Source organism: Brassica rapa, chromosome A05 (assembly GCF_000309985.2).
Source record: "Brassica rapa cultivar Chiifu-401-42 chromosome A05, CAAS_Brap_v3.01, whole genome shotgun sequence".
In the NCBI taxonomy this organism is placed as follows: Eukaryota; Viridiplantae; Streptophyta; class Magnoliopsida; order Brassicales; family Brassicaceae; genus Brassica; species Brassica rapa.
In genome coordinates this window covers 2,278,749-2,297,438 of record NC_024799.2, presented here as the reverse complement: position 1 = coordinate 2,297,438, position 18,690 = coordinate 2,278,749, and the positions used below count along the sequence as shown (strand labels likewise).

General features: G+C 36.7%; 5 protein-coding genes and 1 pseudogene across 6 annotated transcripts; 2 read left to right on the top strand and 4 right to left on the bottom strand.

Annotated features, from left to right (window-relative positions):
• The first annotated feature begins 44 nt into the window (after nt 1-44).
• On the top strand, nt 45-8,404 carry LOC103866811 (endoglucanase 12-like). 2 transcript variants are annotated; one of them, XM_033292441.1, is made up of 5 exons: nt 45-2,443; nt 2,524-3,177; nt 3,256-3,537; nt 3,633-3,990; nt 8,307-8,404. In XM_033292441.1, exons 1-4 carry the CDS (start codon nt 2,228-2,230, stop codon nt 3,948-3,950), a joined length of 1,470 nt encoding a protein of 489 aa, XP_033148332.1. In that variant the 5' UTR covers nt 45-2,227; the 3' UTR covers nt 3,951-3,990; nt 8,307-8,404. The 2 variants fall into 2 exon arrangements, with proteins under 2 accessions (XP_033148332.1, XP_009143044.2); XM_009144796.2 differs by lacking the exon at nt 8,307-8,404 and having other exon boundaries at nt 3,633-4,066.
• Nucleotides 4,382-5,977, bottom strand: LOC103867745 (annotated as a pseudogene).
• Nucleotides 6,505-8,404, top strand: LOC103866809 (endoglucanase 14). Its single transcript, XM_009144794.2, has 4 exons — nt 6,505-6,763; nt 6,844-7,497; nt 7,580-7,861; nt 7,961-8,404. Exons 1-4 carry the CDS (start codon nt 6,548-6,550, stop codon nt 8,276-8,278), a joined length of 1,470 nt encoding a protein of 489 aa, XP_009143042.2. The 5' UTR covers nt 6,505-6,547; the 3' UTR covers nt 8,279-8,404.
• A 769-nt stretch (nt 8,405-9,173) lies between these two features.
• Nucleotides 9,174-10,728, bottom strand: LOC103866810. The gene is made up of 5 exons (XM_009144795.3): nt 10,465-10,728; nt 10,277-10,393; nt 9,835-9,869; nt 9,548-9,648; nt 9,174-9,461 (listed from the first exon to the last, which is right to left on the bottom strand). Exons 1-5 carry the CDS (start codon nt 10,635-10,637, stop codon nt 9,375-9,377), a joined length of 513 nt encoding a protein of 170 aa, XP_009143043.1. The 5' UTR covers nt 10,638-10,728; the 3' UTR covers nt 9,174-9,374.
• A 388-nt stretch (nt 10,729-11,116) lies between these two features.
• Nucleotides 11,117-13,817, bottom strand: LOC103866807 (protoheme IX farnesyltransferase, mitochondrial). Its single transcript, XM_018659326.2, is given in 6 exon segments — nt 11,117-11,449; nt 11,452-11,616; nt 12,060-12,166; nt 12,289-12,414; nt 12,494-12,627; nt 13,280-13,817. Coding segments are annotated over 6 exon segments (810 nt in total). The 5' UTR covers nt 13,385-13,817; the 3' UTR covers nt 11,117-11,276.
• Nucleotides 13,818-14,070: 253 nt separating this feature from the next.
• LOC103866806 (O-fucosyltransferase 20) lies at nt 14,071-16,602 on the bottom strand. The gene is made up of 4 exons (XM_033292428.1): nt 16,400-16,602; nt 15,709-16,367; nt 15,455-15,623; nt 14,071-15,175 (listed from the first exon to the last, which is right to left on the bottom strand). Exons 2-4 carry the CDS (start codon nt 16,335-16,337, stop codon nt 14,303-14,305), a joined length of 1,671 nt encoding a protein of 556 aa, XP_033148319.1. The 5' UTR covers nt 16,338-16,367; nt 16,400-16,602; the 3' UTR covers nt 14,071-14,302.
• Between the last annotated feature and the right edge of the window lie 2,088 nt (nt 16,603-18,690).

The following is an 18,690-nucleotide window of genomic DNA, read 5'->3' as shown; positions in this document are numbered from 1 at the left end:
TGTGCCATAAATTATGAAACTCGTGCTTACTGATTGCATTTGAAGCTACGAGAAAAGAAAATCAGGACATGACTCTTCTTCATCTACAAGCAACAGTAGTACATTTTTGGTGGTTAACTAACAAATTATGTGCTTTCGGTGCACAATATGCTTATTAATTAAGGTTTTCATCTTAACAAATAATTATTTTTCTGGTTATAGAGTTTTGTTTTTTCTTTCTTTCTTCTTCTGAAGATGAAGATGCAAGTGGGAGCTTGTAGATGTCAATAATTTTCCGTGACTAACTAGGTGACGAAGTCACTGATACTGTATGTATTAGTCGTTACTACATAATACATGCGGAGTATTGGTTACCATGTGGATGCAAGATATGCTGAGATGGAGAAGGATAAACTGAGGGTTTATGTCTTGACGTAATCGTTGAAGAGGTTGTTGAGACAATATGTGTCAAAGAGTGAACCAGAAGGCATGCGGAGTGGTAGAGACCATGTGGAAGCAATAAACTGAGCTGGCGTGGAATAAACTTGAGGAACAAGTTTATACCATGGAGAAAAGGTAAGAGCTGAACTTGGGGAGCAAGTTTATGTCTTGAGGAATAAGTACATTTTAAGAAAAAGGAAAGTGTACTTATTGATATGAAAATTGTCCATATCCATGTTCATTGGAGGCTAGGGTTTCAGGAACGTGGAGATCACTATAAAAGAGCTATGAGTCGTGTGAATTCCATAAGACATTGGCTATTATTATAGAGGAAGAGTGAAAATCCCTTAGGGGTGTTCTTGGGTCATGCTGAAACAGTTGCTGAAGTACTGACGACAGAAAAACAAGTTTAGGTAGATTAGAAATCTTTCAGTAGCAGCTGTTAGGGTGTTAACATGCTGTGTAAAGCTGATATGCAAATATTGTAAAAGATTGTTTAGGCGATTTCTAATAAAGAAATAGTTGGTTGCTTGTTTCTATTTTGTCTCCTGATTTATCTTCTGCATTACTCAATTGTAGTGTCATCTTTGCACTAACATCTTAAGGTTTAGTGATATAGGTACTTACGACTGTTACCCTCTTTTGCTGGTTACACATGTTTTTGTAATGACTTTTGAAAAAGGAAATCTTGTTCTTGCTCTTCCTCGTATTACTATTGTAGGTGATGTTGGATGGGCATGTGGGTTCGAGATTGTGATTTCTTGAGCGGCTGTTGATGTGTGATTTTTTCGATAGTTGTATAGGCCATCGTTTCAAGGTTTGAGGGTGTTTTTTTCTTGTTAATTTGTGGCAATTAAGTGTTTATTCCTCTCATACTTTTTCATAAATTTTTCTTTATTCGTTAAGTTAAAATTTTGGTCTTTTTCGTTTAGGTCTTTTTGATTGTTATGTGATTTGTTTAAATTATTTTCTTGTACTTTTCGTTATTAGTATCTTTGTTTTCTTTTGTTAAAAAAAAAAACTTTGGTATACTATATAATTAGGTGAATTTGTGATATAACCTTGGTTCTAAAAATTGTTCTAGGCTTCACCTACGCCTCCGTCTAGGCGGCAAATCAGTTCTATCCGAAGCGATTTTTTTAAAATTCGATTGAAATCGATCTAAATCGGTTTTAATCTGTTAAATTAAGTAATAATGTGAATAGTGGTTGGTGTATTGATGACAATGACAATATTGTAAATAATTGATGAAAATGATAGAGTAAAATACTTATTTTCGTAAAGAAAAACATAATAATAACATTTTCGTGAATAATCCAAATTTTTGAGGTGAGTAAGAAAATAAAAATTTCAAAAAAATCATGGATTAGTTTTGCATTGACTTTAAGTTTTGAGTCAATTTTGAAAAAAATCCCTATAGTTTGACTATGGATATACTTAAGATATAAAATAAGAAAGAGAACTAATTACAATTTTCTAGTCAAAAAGTATTATCATTTAGATATGTGTTATCTGTAAAATTGTGTTTTGGTCATATAGATCCATCCATATATATCCATAGTCAACTAGTTGACTATATATATGGTCAACTATGTGACCAAAACACAATTTCACGGATAACACATATCTAAATAATAATATTTTTTTACTAGAAAATTGTAATTAGTGACTGATTAGAAAATTGTAATTATATTATTCTTAATTAGCTATAGATACCATCTTATAGATTACCTATAAATAGTTGCACACATAGATAGATACAAGTAAACACAAGTAAAAGTTGGTCATAAGATTAATTAGAAAAACGATGTCTCAACTGAGAAGTGGCTCTTCACAATGCTTATGGACAAGTACTCTTTTCATTGCGTTATTGTCAATGCCGATGACTCATGGGGCTAATTATGGAGAAGCTCTCACTAAGAGTCTTTTGTATTTCGAAGCTCAACGCTCTGGAAAATTGCCGCCGAACCAAAGAGTCAACTGGAGAGGAGATTCTGCACTTAGAGACGGTTCTGATGCCCATGTAATTTAAATCCATCTCACTTCTTTTTAGTATAGTAAGTAAAATATATCAAAATGTGCTGACGACTGTAGCAAAAACAGGTTGATCTCACTGGAGGGTACTATGATGCTGGAGACAACATGAAGTTTGGATTCTCAATGGCGTTCACGACCACAATGCTAGCATGGAGCAGTGTAGAGATGGAATCGGAGCTTAAGACTTATAAAGAGCACGACAACGTCCTTGCGGCTATCAAATGGGCCACTGACTATCTCATCAACGCCCACCCAGAGCCCAATGTTCTTTACGGACAAGTGGGAGACGGCAACTCGGACCATGCGTGCTGGATGAGACCCGAGGACATGACAACTCCCCGTCCTTCTTACCGCATTGATGCTCAGCATCCCGGTGCTGACCTAGCAGGCGAGACAGCTGCAGCTATGGCTGCAGCTTCACTAGCCTTTGCCCAATATGATGCAGCCTATAGCGCAAAACTTATTGGTCATGCAAAAGATCTATTTGAATTCGCCAAGGCTTACCCTGGGCTCTACCAAAGCTCCATAACTAACGCAGGTGGCTTCTACCCGAGCAGCGGATACCAAGATGAGTTATTCTGGGCCGCGGCTTGGCTCCACCGTGCCACTGATGACCAGACTTATCTCGACTATTTAATGGAAGAATATGGTACCGGAGGTCAAAGGACTATTTTTGCATGGGATGATAAGTTCGTGGGTGCACAAGTCTTGATGGCCAAGGTAGGTTATATGTCTATTTTCATTAATTTGTCTGACAAGAAACAAACAAAACTTTAACTTTTTTAATTGCAAATGCAGCTTGCACTCGAAAGGGGAGGAAACACCGGCGATAAGTTGCAAGATTTCAAGAATATGGCTGAGTATTTCATTTGCAACTGTGTTCAAATGGGCTCCAATAACGTTAAGGTGACTCCGGGTGGTTTGCTTTGGTTCTTGCCGTGGAACAACCTCCAATACACCACCACCGCTAGCTTCGTCCTCGCTGCTTATTCTAAGTATCTTAAAGCCGGCAACACACCCATCAACTGTCCCAGTGGAACTTTTCAAGCTGCTGATCTTCTTTACCACGCCCGTACTCAGGTAGCTAAAACGTATTATACACTATGGTATTGCCTAGTACCACGAACGATATTTATTGCCTAACAATTTACACATGATAATATTGGTTTATATAGGTAGACTACATACTTGGATCAAACCCGAAGAGCATGAGCTACATGGTTGGATTCGGAACCAACTATCCAAAGAGTCCACACCATAGAGGAGCCTCTATAGTGTCGATCAAACAGAACAGCACCGCCGTGACGTGCAATGACGGAATGAACAATTGGTATAACAATCCTGCACCAAACCCTAACGTACTAACCGGAGCACTTGTGGGAGGACCCGACGCGAACGATGCTTATGGAGATGCGAGGACTAATTTTCAGCAAAGTGAGCCTGTGACCGTCACAGTTGCTCCATTTGTTGGTGTTTTGGCCGCCGTTGCTTGATCTTTCTCTCTTTTGTTATGTATCATAGTAAAAGTCATAGGTTGTGATAGTTTACATAGATTTAATGTGGAAAATATGTAACTTTGTGGCTTGATACAATAAAATAATTTTAAATATCTCGAAATGTGCTTTATATTAGTATTGTCTGAATCCCATGTTAACATCATTTATTCCTTTCGTTTCAAAATGGTTAATGTTTAAAAAAATTCACACATTAGTAAAACATTAAATTTAATTATAAATTTAACTATCTTTCGCCAATAAAAATTTAATACGCATTTAACGTTTTTAAAGTTTACAGAATTATAAAAATGTATTTTTTGAAACATTTTTTTGGAAAACATGAATCATTTTGAAACGAAGGAATTATATTTTAAAAAGGTTGTGGACATTTCTTTCATTGTGTTAGACCTATTGCGCCATAAAAGTCATCACATAAGCAAACTCCGAGATATATAGAAAGGTGAGAAATGCAATGAAAAGGTTCATGTTTGTTACAACGTCTGTTATTAACCTCGAGAAGCAAGAAAAATCCGATGTGTTTCGGTTTATTTTCACAAGAGATAAAGTCTCAACATTCATCTACAGTTGTACAGACCGAGCTCGAGTTGCTAGCTTTTTTAAAAAATTCTTTAAGATGCAACTCCATATGGAAGCAATGCAGCAGCAACAACCCTTCCTTCTTCATTCAGAATGTTGTAAGTTGATGCAGCATTTCTCTGAATCAAGTAATCAATATAAGAATTAGGCTTGTGTGGGACTAGAGAATGCTGTAAGGGATTAGAAGAAAACATACAGAATCAACGGTTTCTAGCTTCATGCCAATAGACTTCACAAACTGACGGACCTCGGGAGTTACGGGGTGAATGTTCCTTCCACAACCAACAATTAAGAGCTCTGAAATGAAAGAAACACAGCTCAACAGAATACATATATAATAAATCCTGACGTTGATGCTATAACATGCAAATCTAGTTGTTCAAATGAACACGAACAAATAATATTACCTGGAATAGGTCGAACAGTCTGGAAGATAGACAAGCTGCATCCATGGAAGTAGAAATGTAGATACGTTTAGCAACCGTTTATCGAAAGAACTTATTCATAAACTATACAGACAACGAGCATAAGAGCAATAACAACATAGAATACCTTTCAAACACATACTACAACCTCTCAATCATACATGTACCACATGTTTGATCAAACCCCTTTAACCCTTTTGATGACAATGAACATCAAAAAGCACATAAAGTTCACTCAAAACAATTAAAAAAGCAACATCAGGTTGCGACATCAAATTGGTTAGAATCCAAGACAGAGAAACCAATGACTAAAGTATCTACATAGCTTAAAGACTGGAGCTGTTGTCTTTTAGAGAAGAGGGAGGTTTCATTTCAACTACCTAACAGGGGTGATCTCAGAGAATTGACGAGGGGTCCATTACATAAGCAAGTTCCCGACACAGAGCAAGCTACCTTCGTATGAAACTCGTCTCGTTGAACCTGCACAATCCAACCAACCACTGAGAATCAAACTCCAAAACCGAAAAGGGTAGATGTTCGAATTGAGATTACTCTCGTATTACTATTGGAGGTGATGTTGGAATCTTGGATGGACATGCGGGTTCGAGATTGTGATTTAGAGCGGCTGTTGATGTGTGGATTTTTCAAAAAGCTGTATAAGCCATTGTTTCAAGGTCTGAGGGTGTTTTTTCTCTGTTAGCTTGTGGCAATTAAATGTTTATTCACCTGATATTTTTTCCTAAATTTTTTCATTATTCATCCCTTTCAAATTTTGGTATTTTTTTCGTTTAGGTCTTTTCGATTGTTATGTGTTTTGTTTAAATTATTTTCTTGTATTTTCGTTATTACTATCTTTTGTTTTTTTTTTTGTGAAAAAGTAAAAAAATTAGTATAATATCTTATAGAGTGAATTTGTAGTATAACCATAGTAAAAAACTAAAAATAATTAACAAAATACTTATAGTTTGGAAATTGTGTACAATTTACAACATAAATAGACATTGCCGTCTTTCACAGTGAGTTAATGTTTGTATAACACACAACAATCAAATACCAATTTATTTATAATGTCGTATAGAATAGATCATTTCGAACATAAATACTATGGAATACTTTTAATTCCATAGTATTATTTATTTATAAGTAGGACGGATATTTACATGTATAATATAACATGTGAAAATCATATCTGATTGATATAGTACAAGTAGTTTTTTTTTCTATATTTGATGGTCATATAATATAACATGTGAAGTATATGAAAGATAGAGAGAGGGACTATGGATATACATAAGATAGAAAACTGGAAAGAGGACTATTAGTTTAATGACTATGGGGATATATATGGATGAGTCTATAAATAAATTATGGAAAGTCTACTTGACTTTGATTCTCTATCAACACCAAAATACAATTCAGATAATCACATATCAAAGTGATAATATCTTATTAATGATTGACTAGAAAATTGGCCATAGTACCATCTTATAGATTCCCTATAAATAGTTGCACACATAGATAGATACATGTAAACACAAGTAAAAGTTGGTCATAAGATTAATTAGAAAAACGATGTCTCAACTGAGAAGTGGCTCTTCACAATGCTTATGGACAAGTACTCTTTTAATTGTGTTATTGTCAATGCCGATGACTCATGGGACTAATTATGGAGAAGCTCTCACAAAGAGTCTTTTGTATTTCGAAGCTCAACGCTCTGGAAAATTGCCGCCGAACCAAAGAGTCAACTGGAGAGGAGATTCTGCACTTAGAGACGGTTCTGATGCCCATGTAATTTAAATCCATCTCACTTCTTTTTAGTATTGTAAGTAAAATATATCAAAATGTGCTGACGACTGTAACAAAAACAGGTTGATCTCACTGGAGGGTACTATGATGCTGGAGACAACATGAAGTTTGGATTCCCAATGGCGTTCACGACCACAATGCTAGCATGGAGCAGTGTAGAGTGGGAATCGGAGCTTAAGGCTCATAAAGAGCACCGAAACGTCCTTGATGCTATCAAATGGGCCACTGACTATTTCATCAAAGCCCACCCAGAGCCCAATGTTCTTTACGGACAAGTGGGAGACGGCAAATCGGACCATGCATGCTGGATGAGACCCGAGGACATGACAACTCCGCGTCCTTCTTACCGCATTGATGCTCAGCATCCAGGTGCTGACCTAGCAGGCGAGACGGCTGCAGCTATGGCCGCAGCTTCGCTAGCCTTTCGGAAATATGATGAAGCATATGCCGAAGAACTTATTGGTCACGCAAAAGATCTATTCGAATTCGCCAAGGCTTACCCTGGCGTCTACCATAGCTCCATAACTGACGCAGGTGCCTTCTACCCGAGCAGCGGATACCAAGATGAGTTATTTTGGGCCGCGGCTTGGCTCCACCGCGCCACTAAGAGCCAGACTTATCTCGACTATTTAACTGACGTATATGGTACCGGAGGTCAAAGGACTGTTTTTGCATGGGATGATAAGTTCGTGGGTGCACAAGTCTTGATAGCCAAGGTAGGTTATACAATATGTCGATTTTCATTAACTTGTGTGACAAGAAACAAACAAAACTTTAATTTTTTGTTTGAAAATGCAGCTTGCACTCGAAAGGGAAGGAATGTTCAACGATAAGTTGGAAGATTACAAGAATATGGCTGAGTATTTCATTTGCAACTGTGTTCAAATGGGCTCCAATAACGTTAAGGTGACTCCGGGTGGTTTGCTTTGGTTCTTGCCGTGGAACAACTTCCAATACACCACCACCGCTAGCTTCGTCCTCGCTGCTTATTCTAAGTATCTTAATGCCACCAAAAAACCCATCGACTGTCCCAGTGGAACTTTTGAAGCTGCTGATCTTCTTCACCACGCCCGTGTTCAGGTAGCTAAAACGTATATATATAGTATAATACCAGTGTTTCCTATACCGCGAACGACATTGCCTAACAATTTACATATGATATATTGGTTTATTATATAGGCAGACTACATACTTGGTTCAAACCCGAAGAGCATGAGCTACATGGTTGGATTCGGAACCAACTATCCAAAGAGACCACACCATAGAGGAGCCTCTATAGTGTCGATCAAAAATAGCAGCACCCCTGTGACGTGCACTGGAGGGTTCAACGATTGGTATAACAATCCTGCACCAAACCCTAACGAACTAACTGGAGCACTAGTGGGAGGACCCAACGAGATCGATGGTTATGGAGATGAGAGGACTGATATTCAGCATGGGGAGCCTGGCCTATCCACAGTTGGTCCATTTGTTGGTGTGTTGGCCGCCGTTGCTTGATCTTTCTCTTTTTCGTTATGTATCATAGTAAAAGTCATGGGTTGTGATCGTTTACATATAGTTTTAATGTGGAATATATGTAACTTTGTGGCTTGATATAATAAAATAATTTTAAATATTTCGAAATGTGCTTTCAAGAGACTAGTATTGTCAGAATCCCATATGACATCAACAACATTCAGAGCCGTGCCAACGTTAACAGCTGCCGCAAGCGAAAACCAAGATCAAATAAAAAATATCTACAATAATATGAAAGCTATTGTAGTTTTGTGTGCAACAAAATTTTTTATATATACAACTTTTAAATAATTAACAAATGTTTTCAATTTTTAGTTTCTTTAAAATCTATATTTTTGTTGTAGTCTCATCTTTTGTTTAATTAACTCGTGAAGCTATTATCGAAGCTACATGTTTATATAGAATACCATTACATGAAACAAATTATAAAAAATTCCTTTAGTGTTTTATATATTTTTAAAAGATACCCTAGGCCAATGCTTCTTATTTTCTCATGTAAGCACGGCACTGACAACATTTATATTCTTACAGTCTAGTTATCTATATAACCAAACACTCGGAATCCTAGACTGAAAGCGAACCTTTAATCACTCATTGCCACAACAGAATCATCACAGAAAAGAAAACTCTAGACTACATCTGTTCTTATATTTTTTTTAGAGTTTCCACACATCTAAAAATATATATTAAATTGTTATAACTTTTTGTAATTATCGTTTCCAATAACTTTCAACTAATAGCGATTCAATAAACTAAAATGAATTTTTGAAGCTTATAATTTCTGCATAGAAAATTTATCTTTGCGAAACAATTTTTTTCTCTGAAACTTATATCTAAACGGAACATATTGAAAAGTGAAAAATGCAATAAAGGTTTCTGTTTGTTACAAACTGTAACTATTTCAAATTTCCATAAATCTCAGAACCGGTCATGTGTGTTTGTTACAATGTTATTAAGCTCGAGAAGCAAGAAAAAAAAAGCCGTTTGATTTCGGTTTATTTTCACAATAGGAAGTCTCAACATTCATCTATAGATCTACAGGACCGAACTCAGAGCTGCTAGCCTTTTTTTTAATTCCTTAAGATGTAACTCCATAAGGAAGCAATGCAGCAGCAACGACCCTTCCTTCTTCATTCAGAATGTTGTAAGTTGATGCAGCGTTTCTCTGAATCAAGCAAATCAATATAAATGCATAAGAAGCAAGCTTGGGTGGAACTAGAGAAAGCTGTAAGGGATTAGAAGAAAACATACAGAATCAACGGTTTCTAGCTTCATGCCAATAGACTTGACAAACTGACGGAGCTCGGGAGTTACAGGGTGAATGTTTCTTCCACAACCAACAATTAAGAGCTCTGAAATGAAAAAAAAAAAACACAGCTCAACATATTACATATATAATAAGTCCTGACGTTGATGCTAATATGCAAAAATCTGGTTGATTAACCAATGACAATGCGGCTGTTTTTCTCATATGTATCATTTAGTTTCTTTGTTGTACAAATTGACCGAGAAACAAATAGTATTTGATGTATTATCACCTGGAATGGGTCGAATCGTCTTGAAGATAGACAAACTGCAACCATGAAAAGAGAAATGTAGAGACGTTAAGCCACTGCTTATCAAAAACACTTATCCATATACTATACAGAGAACACTTATCAAACATATACCACAAACCCCTCCATCAAAGATATGTACCAAACGTTTGATCAAACACATCAAAATCAAATCGGGCTTTCAATCCCTTTAATGATAATGAACATCAAAAAGCACAAAACTTTCACTCAAAAGAGAAATGTAGAGTCGTTTTAGCCACTAGTTATCAAAAAGCACATAACTTTGATGACAACGAACATCAAAAACACTTAATTTCACTCAAAACATTAGTTTGTGACATAACATTAGTTAGAATCTAAGACCAAGTATCTACATAGCTTAAAGTCTCAACCTTTTGTCATGGGCCAAGAGCTTTTTGCCTACCTATCAGGGGTGATGTCGGAGAATTGACGAGGGCTCCAAGACATAAGCAAGTTCCCGACACAGAGCAAGCTACCTTCGTATTTGACTCCATTCACCGTGAAACTCGTCTCATTAAACCTACACAAACCAAACCAACGCAGATCATTCACTAAAACCCAAAAAGGGAGATGCTTTCGAATTGAGATTACTCTTGGAAGCGGAGCTGGTCTTCGGGGACATTGTCAATGAGATTGATCTGGTCGTAGAGGGAGAAAGCTCGTCTTAACGATGGCAAAACTGGATTGGAATGCTTAGGAGCTTCGTTTCTCATGGTTTGAATTAGTTTTGGCAAAGTCGTCATCGATTTCAGCCTCGTCGCCATCGAATCTCAGCCTCCCAACCACCAGGTTACTGTCTTCCTCCTGATGGTAGCCGTCGAAGCATTTAACCAACCCGGTTTAGTTACTTAACTCTCCAAAGAACCGGTTCTCGGATTTTAATTCCCTAAACCAAAAGCCGGTACGAGTATGAAATGAATTTGGTTTCCTTTTTGTTGTATTAAAATGAACCAAATTTTTAATGCTCCTTCCAATTTTAATACAAGACGTTTTATAAATAAAAATTATTACAAAATAACGCTCTTAATTTTCAATATAAATTTATTAACTTTTTTATGTTATATGACCATTATCTATTTTATTACTGGACAAATTACATAAATAATTAGTTAACTAGTAATACTTTTATTTAAATTATACAAATTTTTAATTTATGCATCATTATAAAACGCCATCTAACAGGAAACAGAGGAAATACTATTTACCATTGCAGGTATATATTTGACTAATTGTTCATATGAAAGATAAAATTTAAATAATATTAAATATATATTGTGGAGCCAAAAATACATAAAACTTGTAGTCTGCACTATGAAGTTCTCCGATTCCTTATTACCAAATTTTAAACTCAAAAACAATTTCAGAATAATTCTATTACTCTGCAAGAGCTTTTGCTTTCTTTTTTATGGAGAATAGAAGGAAGGGGCTGGGAGGAAAGGAAACGGTGCAGCAGAAGCATAAGCCACTGGAGGTTGGGCAGCACGTTTCTTTCTTCTGTGCGTTTTTACTTCACTTGATGCAGGATTTGATAAACCGGATACTTCTAGGACTGGTTGCTGGTTATCATCATAGACACGTGTATAAGCAGACCAGACATGAACACAGGAAGGAAGAGAAGACTGGCGTGGAACATCTTCCTCGCTTTTTCCATGGTCCTGTGTCGGTAAAATGAAAACGCCGTAGCAGCAATTGCCATTGTGAGAAGTGTTGATTCTATGCAGAACCAGCTCGATGTCAAGCCCCCTGTGTTCACAAAGGAACAGTACAAATCAGAAAAAAAAAAACAGTCAATCAAGTTGGATGTTAGGAGTGAACCTAATCACCCCTTTGATACCTTAGAACACAAGTTGCTTTGATGCCAATTAAGGCCCCTCCTCAAAGCTAAGAGAGTTTGTGAAACAAACTAATAAAACAAAACACAAGTTACTACAATTTTCTTTTCTTTTCTTGTTCTCTTTCCCAACTCATGTTTAAATACAAAAGTAAGGAAACAAACTAACTACTACGTGAACATGGACATGGGCAACTAACACATCCACTACACCTTTCCACTAAACATAAAATAAATAAAGATAAACTATTGAAACTATTGATTTGATCATGGTGAAGATGGCCACGTCATATTCTTCTCCAAGTTGTATCTTATCATTGGAGAAATGAATCAACAAGGAAGACAAAAGACTCACAGTCATAGGCAATGAAACCGAGAGGGACCATGTAAAAGCAGTTCCTAAGAGCCACCACTGCTGCTATTCTCTTCCCTGTTGGATCAAATAGCGACAGCATCTTGTAACTAAAACAACATGGAAACAAGGCACAACGTCAGAACTGAACACTTTCAAGAACAACACTATATATGATGGGAAGGAGACACTGTTATCTAATAATAAAACCATATGGTTCATGTTAGCTTACCCTCCAGCTGCATAATCACTGCGGCAGAGGTGTGCAAGAGCCATAAAATGAGGGATCTGCCAAAAATAAAGAGCAGCTGGAAGAATCATCGAATTTAAAGTGATCTGACCAGAAGCTGCAGCCCACCTGAAAATCCAAAAACATAACAAAGATTCAAAGGTGAACTAAATGAAACAAAGAGATTAAAAAAACAAAAGTTATATACCCAAGCAAAGGTGGGATGGCACCAACAACAGCCCCAACCCAAGTGTTGACAGGGTGAAGCTGCTTCAACGGAGTGTAAACAAACGCGTAAAGAACAAGATTAGCAGCCCCAACTCCAGCAGCCATCATATTAGTCTGCAACAGCCTTATCATAAAAGCAAAAGATTAGACTCCACTGAGAAACAATAACCACATAGTAACAAAAAGGAGGGGGAAATTACATGTTTACCACTTTCATGCTACCACTTTTCATTTTTACCACCACTAATGAGACATTTTCAAAAATACATTCTTCATTAAGTGACAAAAGACTCTTATGTCCTTGTTATTTATATATAATAAATTATTATTTAAATAAAAAATAAAAAATAAAAAATAAAAAATAAAAAATAAAAAATAAAAAATAAAAAATAATTTTTTTTTATTTTTCGAAATATACTTTTTCAAATTCGAATTTTTTATAAAACTTTTTTTTTGAATTTTTTTCGAATTTTTTTTTATTTTTTTTTCAAATTTCTTTTTAAAAATGAAAATTATGTTTGAAACTCTTTTTAAAAATTTTTTATATATTTTTTAAGTATTTATATATTTATTAGAATCATAAATTTCACATTCCAAAAACCCTACCCCACCCCTCAACTCTAAACCCTAAGTCTAGATTAGTTAACCCTAAGGGTATAACTGTATTTTACTCTTCATTAAAAGTGAGGGTAAAAGTGGTTAGTGTAAACATGAAAAGTGGTACTATGAATGTGGTATTTGTGGCAATTTCCCAAAAAGGAGTCACCTTGGTAGCCAACAAACAAGCACCAGAAGCACCAGCAATCACGGCCCAAGCAACAGCGTGTGGAACACTGATACGTCCAGAAGGCAACGGTCTCCGACCAGACATTTCTTTTACACGGTCGGTGTGTTCGAAAATTGAGACGTAGATATTTGTTTTGGGGTTTAATCAAATATTTACCAGAGAATATGAGGGTATTTGTGTAAAGAAATTAAAAGTATTGACAACATGGACCATGATTGTTCACTTATTGACCCACCCATAAATGAAGTCGCTACTCTTTTCGATGGGCCTGGGCTTTTGGGCCGAAAGGAAAAGAGAATTGACTAGATGATAAGACATTCATTGTTTCAGACAAAAGAAACAAGATTGATGTATGAACAACAAAACATTAGAAGATGTCCATCATTGTTTCATTTATTAATGAGATTATTCAACATCTGTCTGAATCCAGGAACCTTTTCTCCATCCACAGCCATAACCACACCCACACCCATCAACTGATAGTCAAATATTATAGATTGAAATCAAACCCATGTGTATAGTCTTGTAGAGAGTAACTTACTTCTTGAGAAGTCACGGAGGTATGAGCACATAGGGAAATGTGAAAGACCAAGAACTCAGCTGCAAGTGCAATTTTTTTTCACAACATATAATGTTTACGTCTTTTCACACAAGAAACTCGTGAAAGTAATGTGAGAATAAGTTACCTCAGAGAAAAAAAATCATCCTCAGGTTTAAGGAATATTGTTGTTACCTCATCGTTTTAGCCAAAAAGAGAAACCATACTTAAATGTTGTCAAATGTTGCTTTTTATTTATGTTATGGTACAAGTATAACCGTATACAAACACTGTAATATATAATTACAGTTTCAAATAAATCAAATCAAAGAATCATATCTCATTCCTATTCTACTTTCCCCAGTAAATAACCTCACTTCAAAGAATACAAACGCATAATATATACTCAAAATCAAGGCCAAAAAAAAAGAACTAAAAGAATACTACGAACCACTCTTCAAGACTTATTGTTCTTGTTGTTGTTGCTGTCTATCTGAACACATACACTCTGAAACAGGATGCTTAGTAACATCCTTCCCACCTCTACCCGTTCTCAACACCGGTTGTCCCAAAGACTCTCGATGAAGATCCTTCACAATCCTGTTAAACTCCGACTCAGGCAGCGAAGCATTCATGAAGTAAAGAAGCATATGTCTCTTGTTAGGCGTAATGTACTTCTTGTGACCAGCGTAAGCTCTCTGCCCTTGCAACGCGTGTCCCATGTTCCCACCGTGCGACGGTATGAAGACGTCGCTCTTCTCGCAGACGATGTAGTCTATCGCAGCCATGACCGAGGCTTTCTTGGCGAAGGGTTCTAGCTCGCCGGGTAACGCGAGATCGTGTTTGTTGTAGAGGTGAGGGAACTCTTTGGTCAACGGCTCCAAAGCCTCTTTCCCACCTAGAGGCTCTCCTCCCGCCCAGTAGATTCTCGCGTCCTTCGGTGCTTCCAAGGCTTTGAGAAGCCTCGTGACTTCTAGAGCGGTGAGAGGACAAAGGCCAGCGAGTTTTCTCTCGTTGTAAGTCATGTTTGAACGGCCGGTGAGAAGCTCCGGGTGGCGTTGTCTCTCGCTGTTGACTATCTCGTCGTACTCGGGGGTTAAACCGGGGAGACAACCGGTTCTGACCCAAACGTCTTTCTCCATACGTAGATGGAGTGAGAGGTACTGTCCTTCGCTAAGCATTCTCGAAGCTAGCTTGTTGCCGAGTTCGAGGATTCTCGGTGAGAATCTCAAAGCTTGGAAAGCTACCTTGCATCGGAGTTTCTGGAGATCAGAAGGAAGATCGTTGGAGAGCCTTGAATCGAGGCCACGGAGAAGTAACACTCTTTCTCTGTTTATCTGCAGAAACAGAGGAAAACAGAGTTAGCTTAATAAAAACAGAGCACAGAAACAGAGGAAACAGAGTTAGCTTAGTAAACAGAGTGAAGAAACAGAGTTAGCTTAATAAACAGAGCGAAGAAACAGAGTTAGCTTAATAAACAGAGCGAAGAAACAGAGTTAGCTTAATAAACAAAGCGAAGAAACAATGGAAACAGAGTTAGCTTAATAAAACAGAGCAAAGAAACAGAGGAAACAGAGTTAGCTTAATAAAACAGAGCAAAGAAACAGAGTACTTACTCGCTTGAGGTAATGAGCGCGAATCCATTGAGGAGAAGCGTGAAGGGGAGTCCTTTTCTCTTCCACAGGTCTCGTCATTACATGTGTTGAAGGTAAAGACGAAACTATATGAACATCATCCGCTAAAACGTTCTTGAAATGCTCCAAATCGAATATATCCGCAAACTCACTATAATTCAAACATTACAATTGTAATCAGCAAATGTCACATAACATTAAATATGAATATTAAAGAGCTTATGTGTTATATATACCTTTCGTCTCCCCAGATGACGTTGACTTGCAGAACAGGTACAACGAGAGAAGCACCAAGGATCCTAGCGATGATCACTGCATCAACGATCTGGTTCCTCTGCTGATTCAGCCCACCAGCGACAACAACGAGAAGATACTTCCACCTGTTCTTGAGAATCGAGTTGCTGTCTTTTCGATACTGTCTGCTGAACCCAAGACACGGCTTAAACCCTAACCCATCAGGTTGCTTCCAGAAGTCACCTTCCGTGGGCAAAGTCTCGTTCTTTGGATACACAGAAGACGAGTTGGACTGCGTGTCGTTTTCTGAAGCGAAAGCGAGATGGGAAACGGCGTGGTGTTCGTCGAAGCTACCCGTGGAGCAAGGGTGACGTGAGAAAGGGAGGGAGATCGGGTCAACGTTGAGTCCGAGTTTTAGCATGCCGAAGAGTGAGACGAGGAAGAGAGTCAAGAACCAGATTCTTGGGTTTCGGTAGGTGAACCTGTTGGTGCATCTCGATGACTTCTTGGGGGAGACGAGGAGGGATTGTAAGGAGGAGGAAGATAGAGAGTTTATGATCTGAGAAGGGACTGAGATGTAGGAGACTTTCTTCTTGGTGCTGCTGCTGTTACTGTTCTTGGGTAACGCCATGTTCGAAGAGAGAAGAGAGAGAGAGAGAGAGAGAGAGAGAGAGAGAGAGAGAGAGAGAGAGATCTTGTGGTTTGGGGTAATGGAGAAAGAGAGGTTTAAAGAAAAGTGAATAGTCAAAAGTCTCCGGCGATGAAGAAGGAAGGAGAGAAAAAAAACGTGTGAGAGAGAAAAAGAGAGAGGTGGGCGGCGCGAAGTCTGATCAATGTCTGTAACGCGTTCTTAAAGGAAGGAAGGAAGAAGAGACCACATGGAAGTTTTTATTTATTTTAATTTGTTAAACTGTATGTATGTAGTTAATTAAAGTTAAGAGAATTTGTACTTCCTACACACCACTTTTTCCCTATTTGCACTCCATACCCTATATCCCTCCAATTTTCTTCCCCCCAACATTACCATTTTCCCCCCATTCAATGATATCCCACCTTTGTTAGTATATTTAGCTAATTTACTCTAAAGTTAATCTCTTGATGTCAAACAAAAAAACAGAAGTTAATCTCTTATTTTGACTTTAAACTTCTTTCTTTAAGTGATTACAAGTGTTTACAAGATGTAACTTAATAAATGTGTAATTACAAGAATTTTAATGCATTTATCTATATATATATAACTAGTTTTTTTTGGAATATTTATATAGCTAATGTTTATTTTGGGGGGGGGGGGAGGGGGGGAGGGGGAGGGGGGTTGGTGGGTCCGTCGAATTTTTTAGGTTCACATGAATACCGAGCTATTCTGGATATAATTTCGGTTAAAACATATCAAAAATTTGGAAATTTAAAAAACGTATAAAAAATACTACTTTTATATATGTTCTACAAAAAATTAAAAGAAAAGGAATGCTAACTATATATGTCCTTTAAATATTTAGTTGATCATTTTTTTCCAATACTGTAAAAAGTTCGAAATTTTATTAATTTTCTTGATATGATTTATGATATAGCTCAGAGAAAAAGGGAACCCTAAAAACAGCTTTCATTCTGATGAATAATGAAAAGATTCTGAAAAAGACTTATTTCTTAATATTTTTTTAACAAATTTCACGAATGATAATTTCAAATAGAAACGCAAAAATGATAGATATATATCCCTTTGCGTACACCAACAACGATGACAGTGTCTTGTTGTGATACGGCCAGCTGTTTCCTTGCATCATTCGAATTTCGAAGAACAACAAACATTAATAAAGTTCACACACGACAGCCTGTGAATACACTTCTCCTAATAAGCCTATACCTAAACAATTATTATTCAAAGTATTTATTTATATTTTTCTAATCAAAAAATATTTCTTTTAGCTCCTCGAATATGCCCTAGCAAAAATGATTGCTAATAATATAAAATGATCCAAGTTTAGTGAGCATTTTATTATCTAGTATCTACAAGTGAATTAGAGAACTTAACTTAAGAATTTTTGCTCAAAAAAAAAGAACTTAACTTAAGAATGAAGATTGAAAATGTGACATGAAAATAAAAACAAAAAATATATAATAAAGCTTATGACAAAAATAAGATAAGCCAACTACTATTTCACAATCACATGTTATTAAGGTGATTTTTCTTAAAACTCATTTTGTTTTTGTTTTTGGAATTTTGTTTTGTTAATTACTTAGCAAGTTATATCCAGTTTTATCCAAGTGGATGCCAGCTGGAACCACTTGACGTATTCTCTCCACGTCGGATATAATAGAACGTCTTGTCAGTTGCCACGTGTACGTCTGCACCACTGGCATGTATCGAGACGAGTGTGGTCGAGATGGAGGAAGATTAAAGTATCAACTTTTCAGTCTAATATTCTCACTAACCAGAACATAGAGATTGATGCGAATTCTTATAATATTCGAATATAACGATACCATTTGCAGACTACTAAAAATACTGGAAGTTACATATCATATAAATGGTACGAGCACCGAGTATTTACTCGTCGAATTTGAGAAACAACAAGTGATGCTTAATTAATAATTACCACACGAGTATATTATATACTCTGAATATACAGAACGACTAGATGTGGTTGCTTAACCTCAGTTATTCTTTACACCCTTAAGGCTTAAAATGTGAAAGTATTAAGAAGAGGAAAACGACTAAACGAGTCAATAGTTGTTAAGAAAACTATTGGTTAGCAACTTGTGAACATCATTTGATGTAGAAGTTTGAGAAGTTCAGAGATACAAATAGTACTATTATATATTTCGTGTGGACTTTATTATTCTGGTTTGGCTATTGAAAACGAAAATATTGGGTATGTATTATCGTCTGGCCTGCCTAGATCTGTCTGTCCTCAGTCTCTGATTATCCATTTATTTAAGTATTTTTCACTTCCACTTGAATTAGTTAAGTATATATACACGCCAGT

Excerpts from the sequence above, each read along its gene's own strand:
- LOC103866811 (XM_033292441.1), top strand. The coding sequence starts at position 2,228 with ATGTCTCAACTGAGAAGTGGCTCTTCACAATGCTTATGGACAAGTACT. Across the intron at positions 2,444-2,523 it reads GAGACGGTTCTGATGCCCAT|GTTGATCTCACTGGAGGGTA; the intron begins GTAATTTAAATC and ends TAGCAAAAACAG. Across the intron at positions 3,538-3,632 it reads TTTACCACGCCCGTACTCAG|GTAGACTACATACTTGGATC; the intron begins GTAGCTAAAACG and ends TGGTTTATATAG.
- LOC103866810 (XM_009144795.3), bottom strand. The coding sequence starts at position 10,637 with ATGGCGACGAGGCTGAAATCGATGACGACTTTGCCAAAACTAATTCAA. Across the intron at positions 10,394-10,464 it reads GACCAGCTCCGCTTCCAAGA|GTTTAATGAGACGAGTTTCA; the intron begins GTAATCTCAATT and ends TGGTTTGTGTAG. Across the intron at positions 9,649-9,834 it reads GACGATTCGACCCATTCCAG|AGCTCTTAATTGTTGGTTGT; the intron begins GTGATAATACAT and ends TTTTCATTTCAG.
- LOC103866806 (XM_033292428.1), bottom strand. The coding sequence starts at position 16,337 with ATGGCGTTACCCAAGAACAGTAACAGCAGCAGCACCAAGAAGAAAGTC. Across the intron at positions 15,624-15,708 it reads GTCATCTGGGGAGACGAAAG|TGAGTTTGCGGATATATTCG; the intron begins GTATATATAACA and ends TTTGAATTATAG. Across the intron at positions 15,176-15,454 it reads GCGCTCATTACCTCAAGCGA|ATAAACAGAGAAAGAGTGTT; the intron begins GTAAGTACTCTG and ends CTGTTTCTGCAG.
- LOC103866809 (XM_009144794.2), top strand. The coding sequence starts at position 6,548 with ATGTCTCAACTGAGAAGTGGCTCTTCACAATGCTTATGGACAAGTACT. Across the intron at positions 6,764-6,843 it reads GAGACGGTTCTGATGCCCAT|GTTGATCTCACTGGAGGGTA; the intron begins GTAATTTAAATC and ends TAACAAAAACAG. Across the intron at positions 7,498-7,579 it reads CACAAGTCTTGATAGCCAAG|CTTGCACTCGAAAGGGAAGG; the intron begins GTAGGTTATACA and ends TTGAAAATGCAG.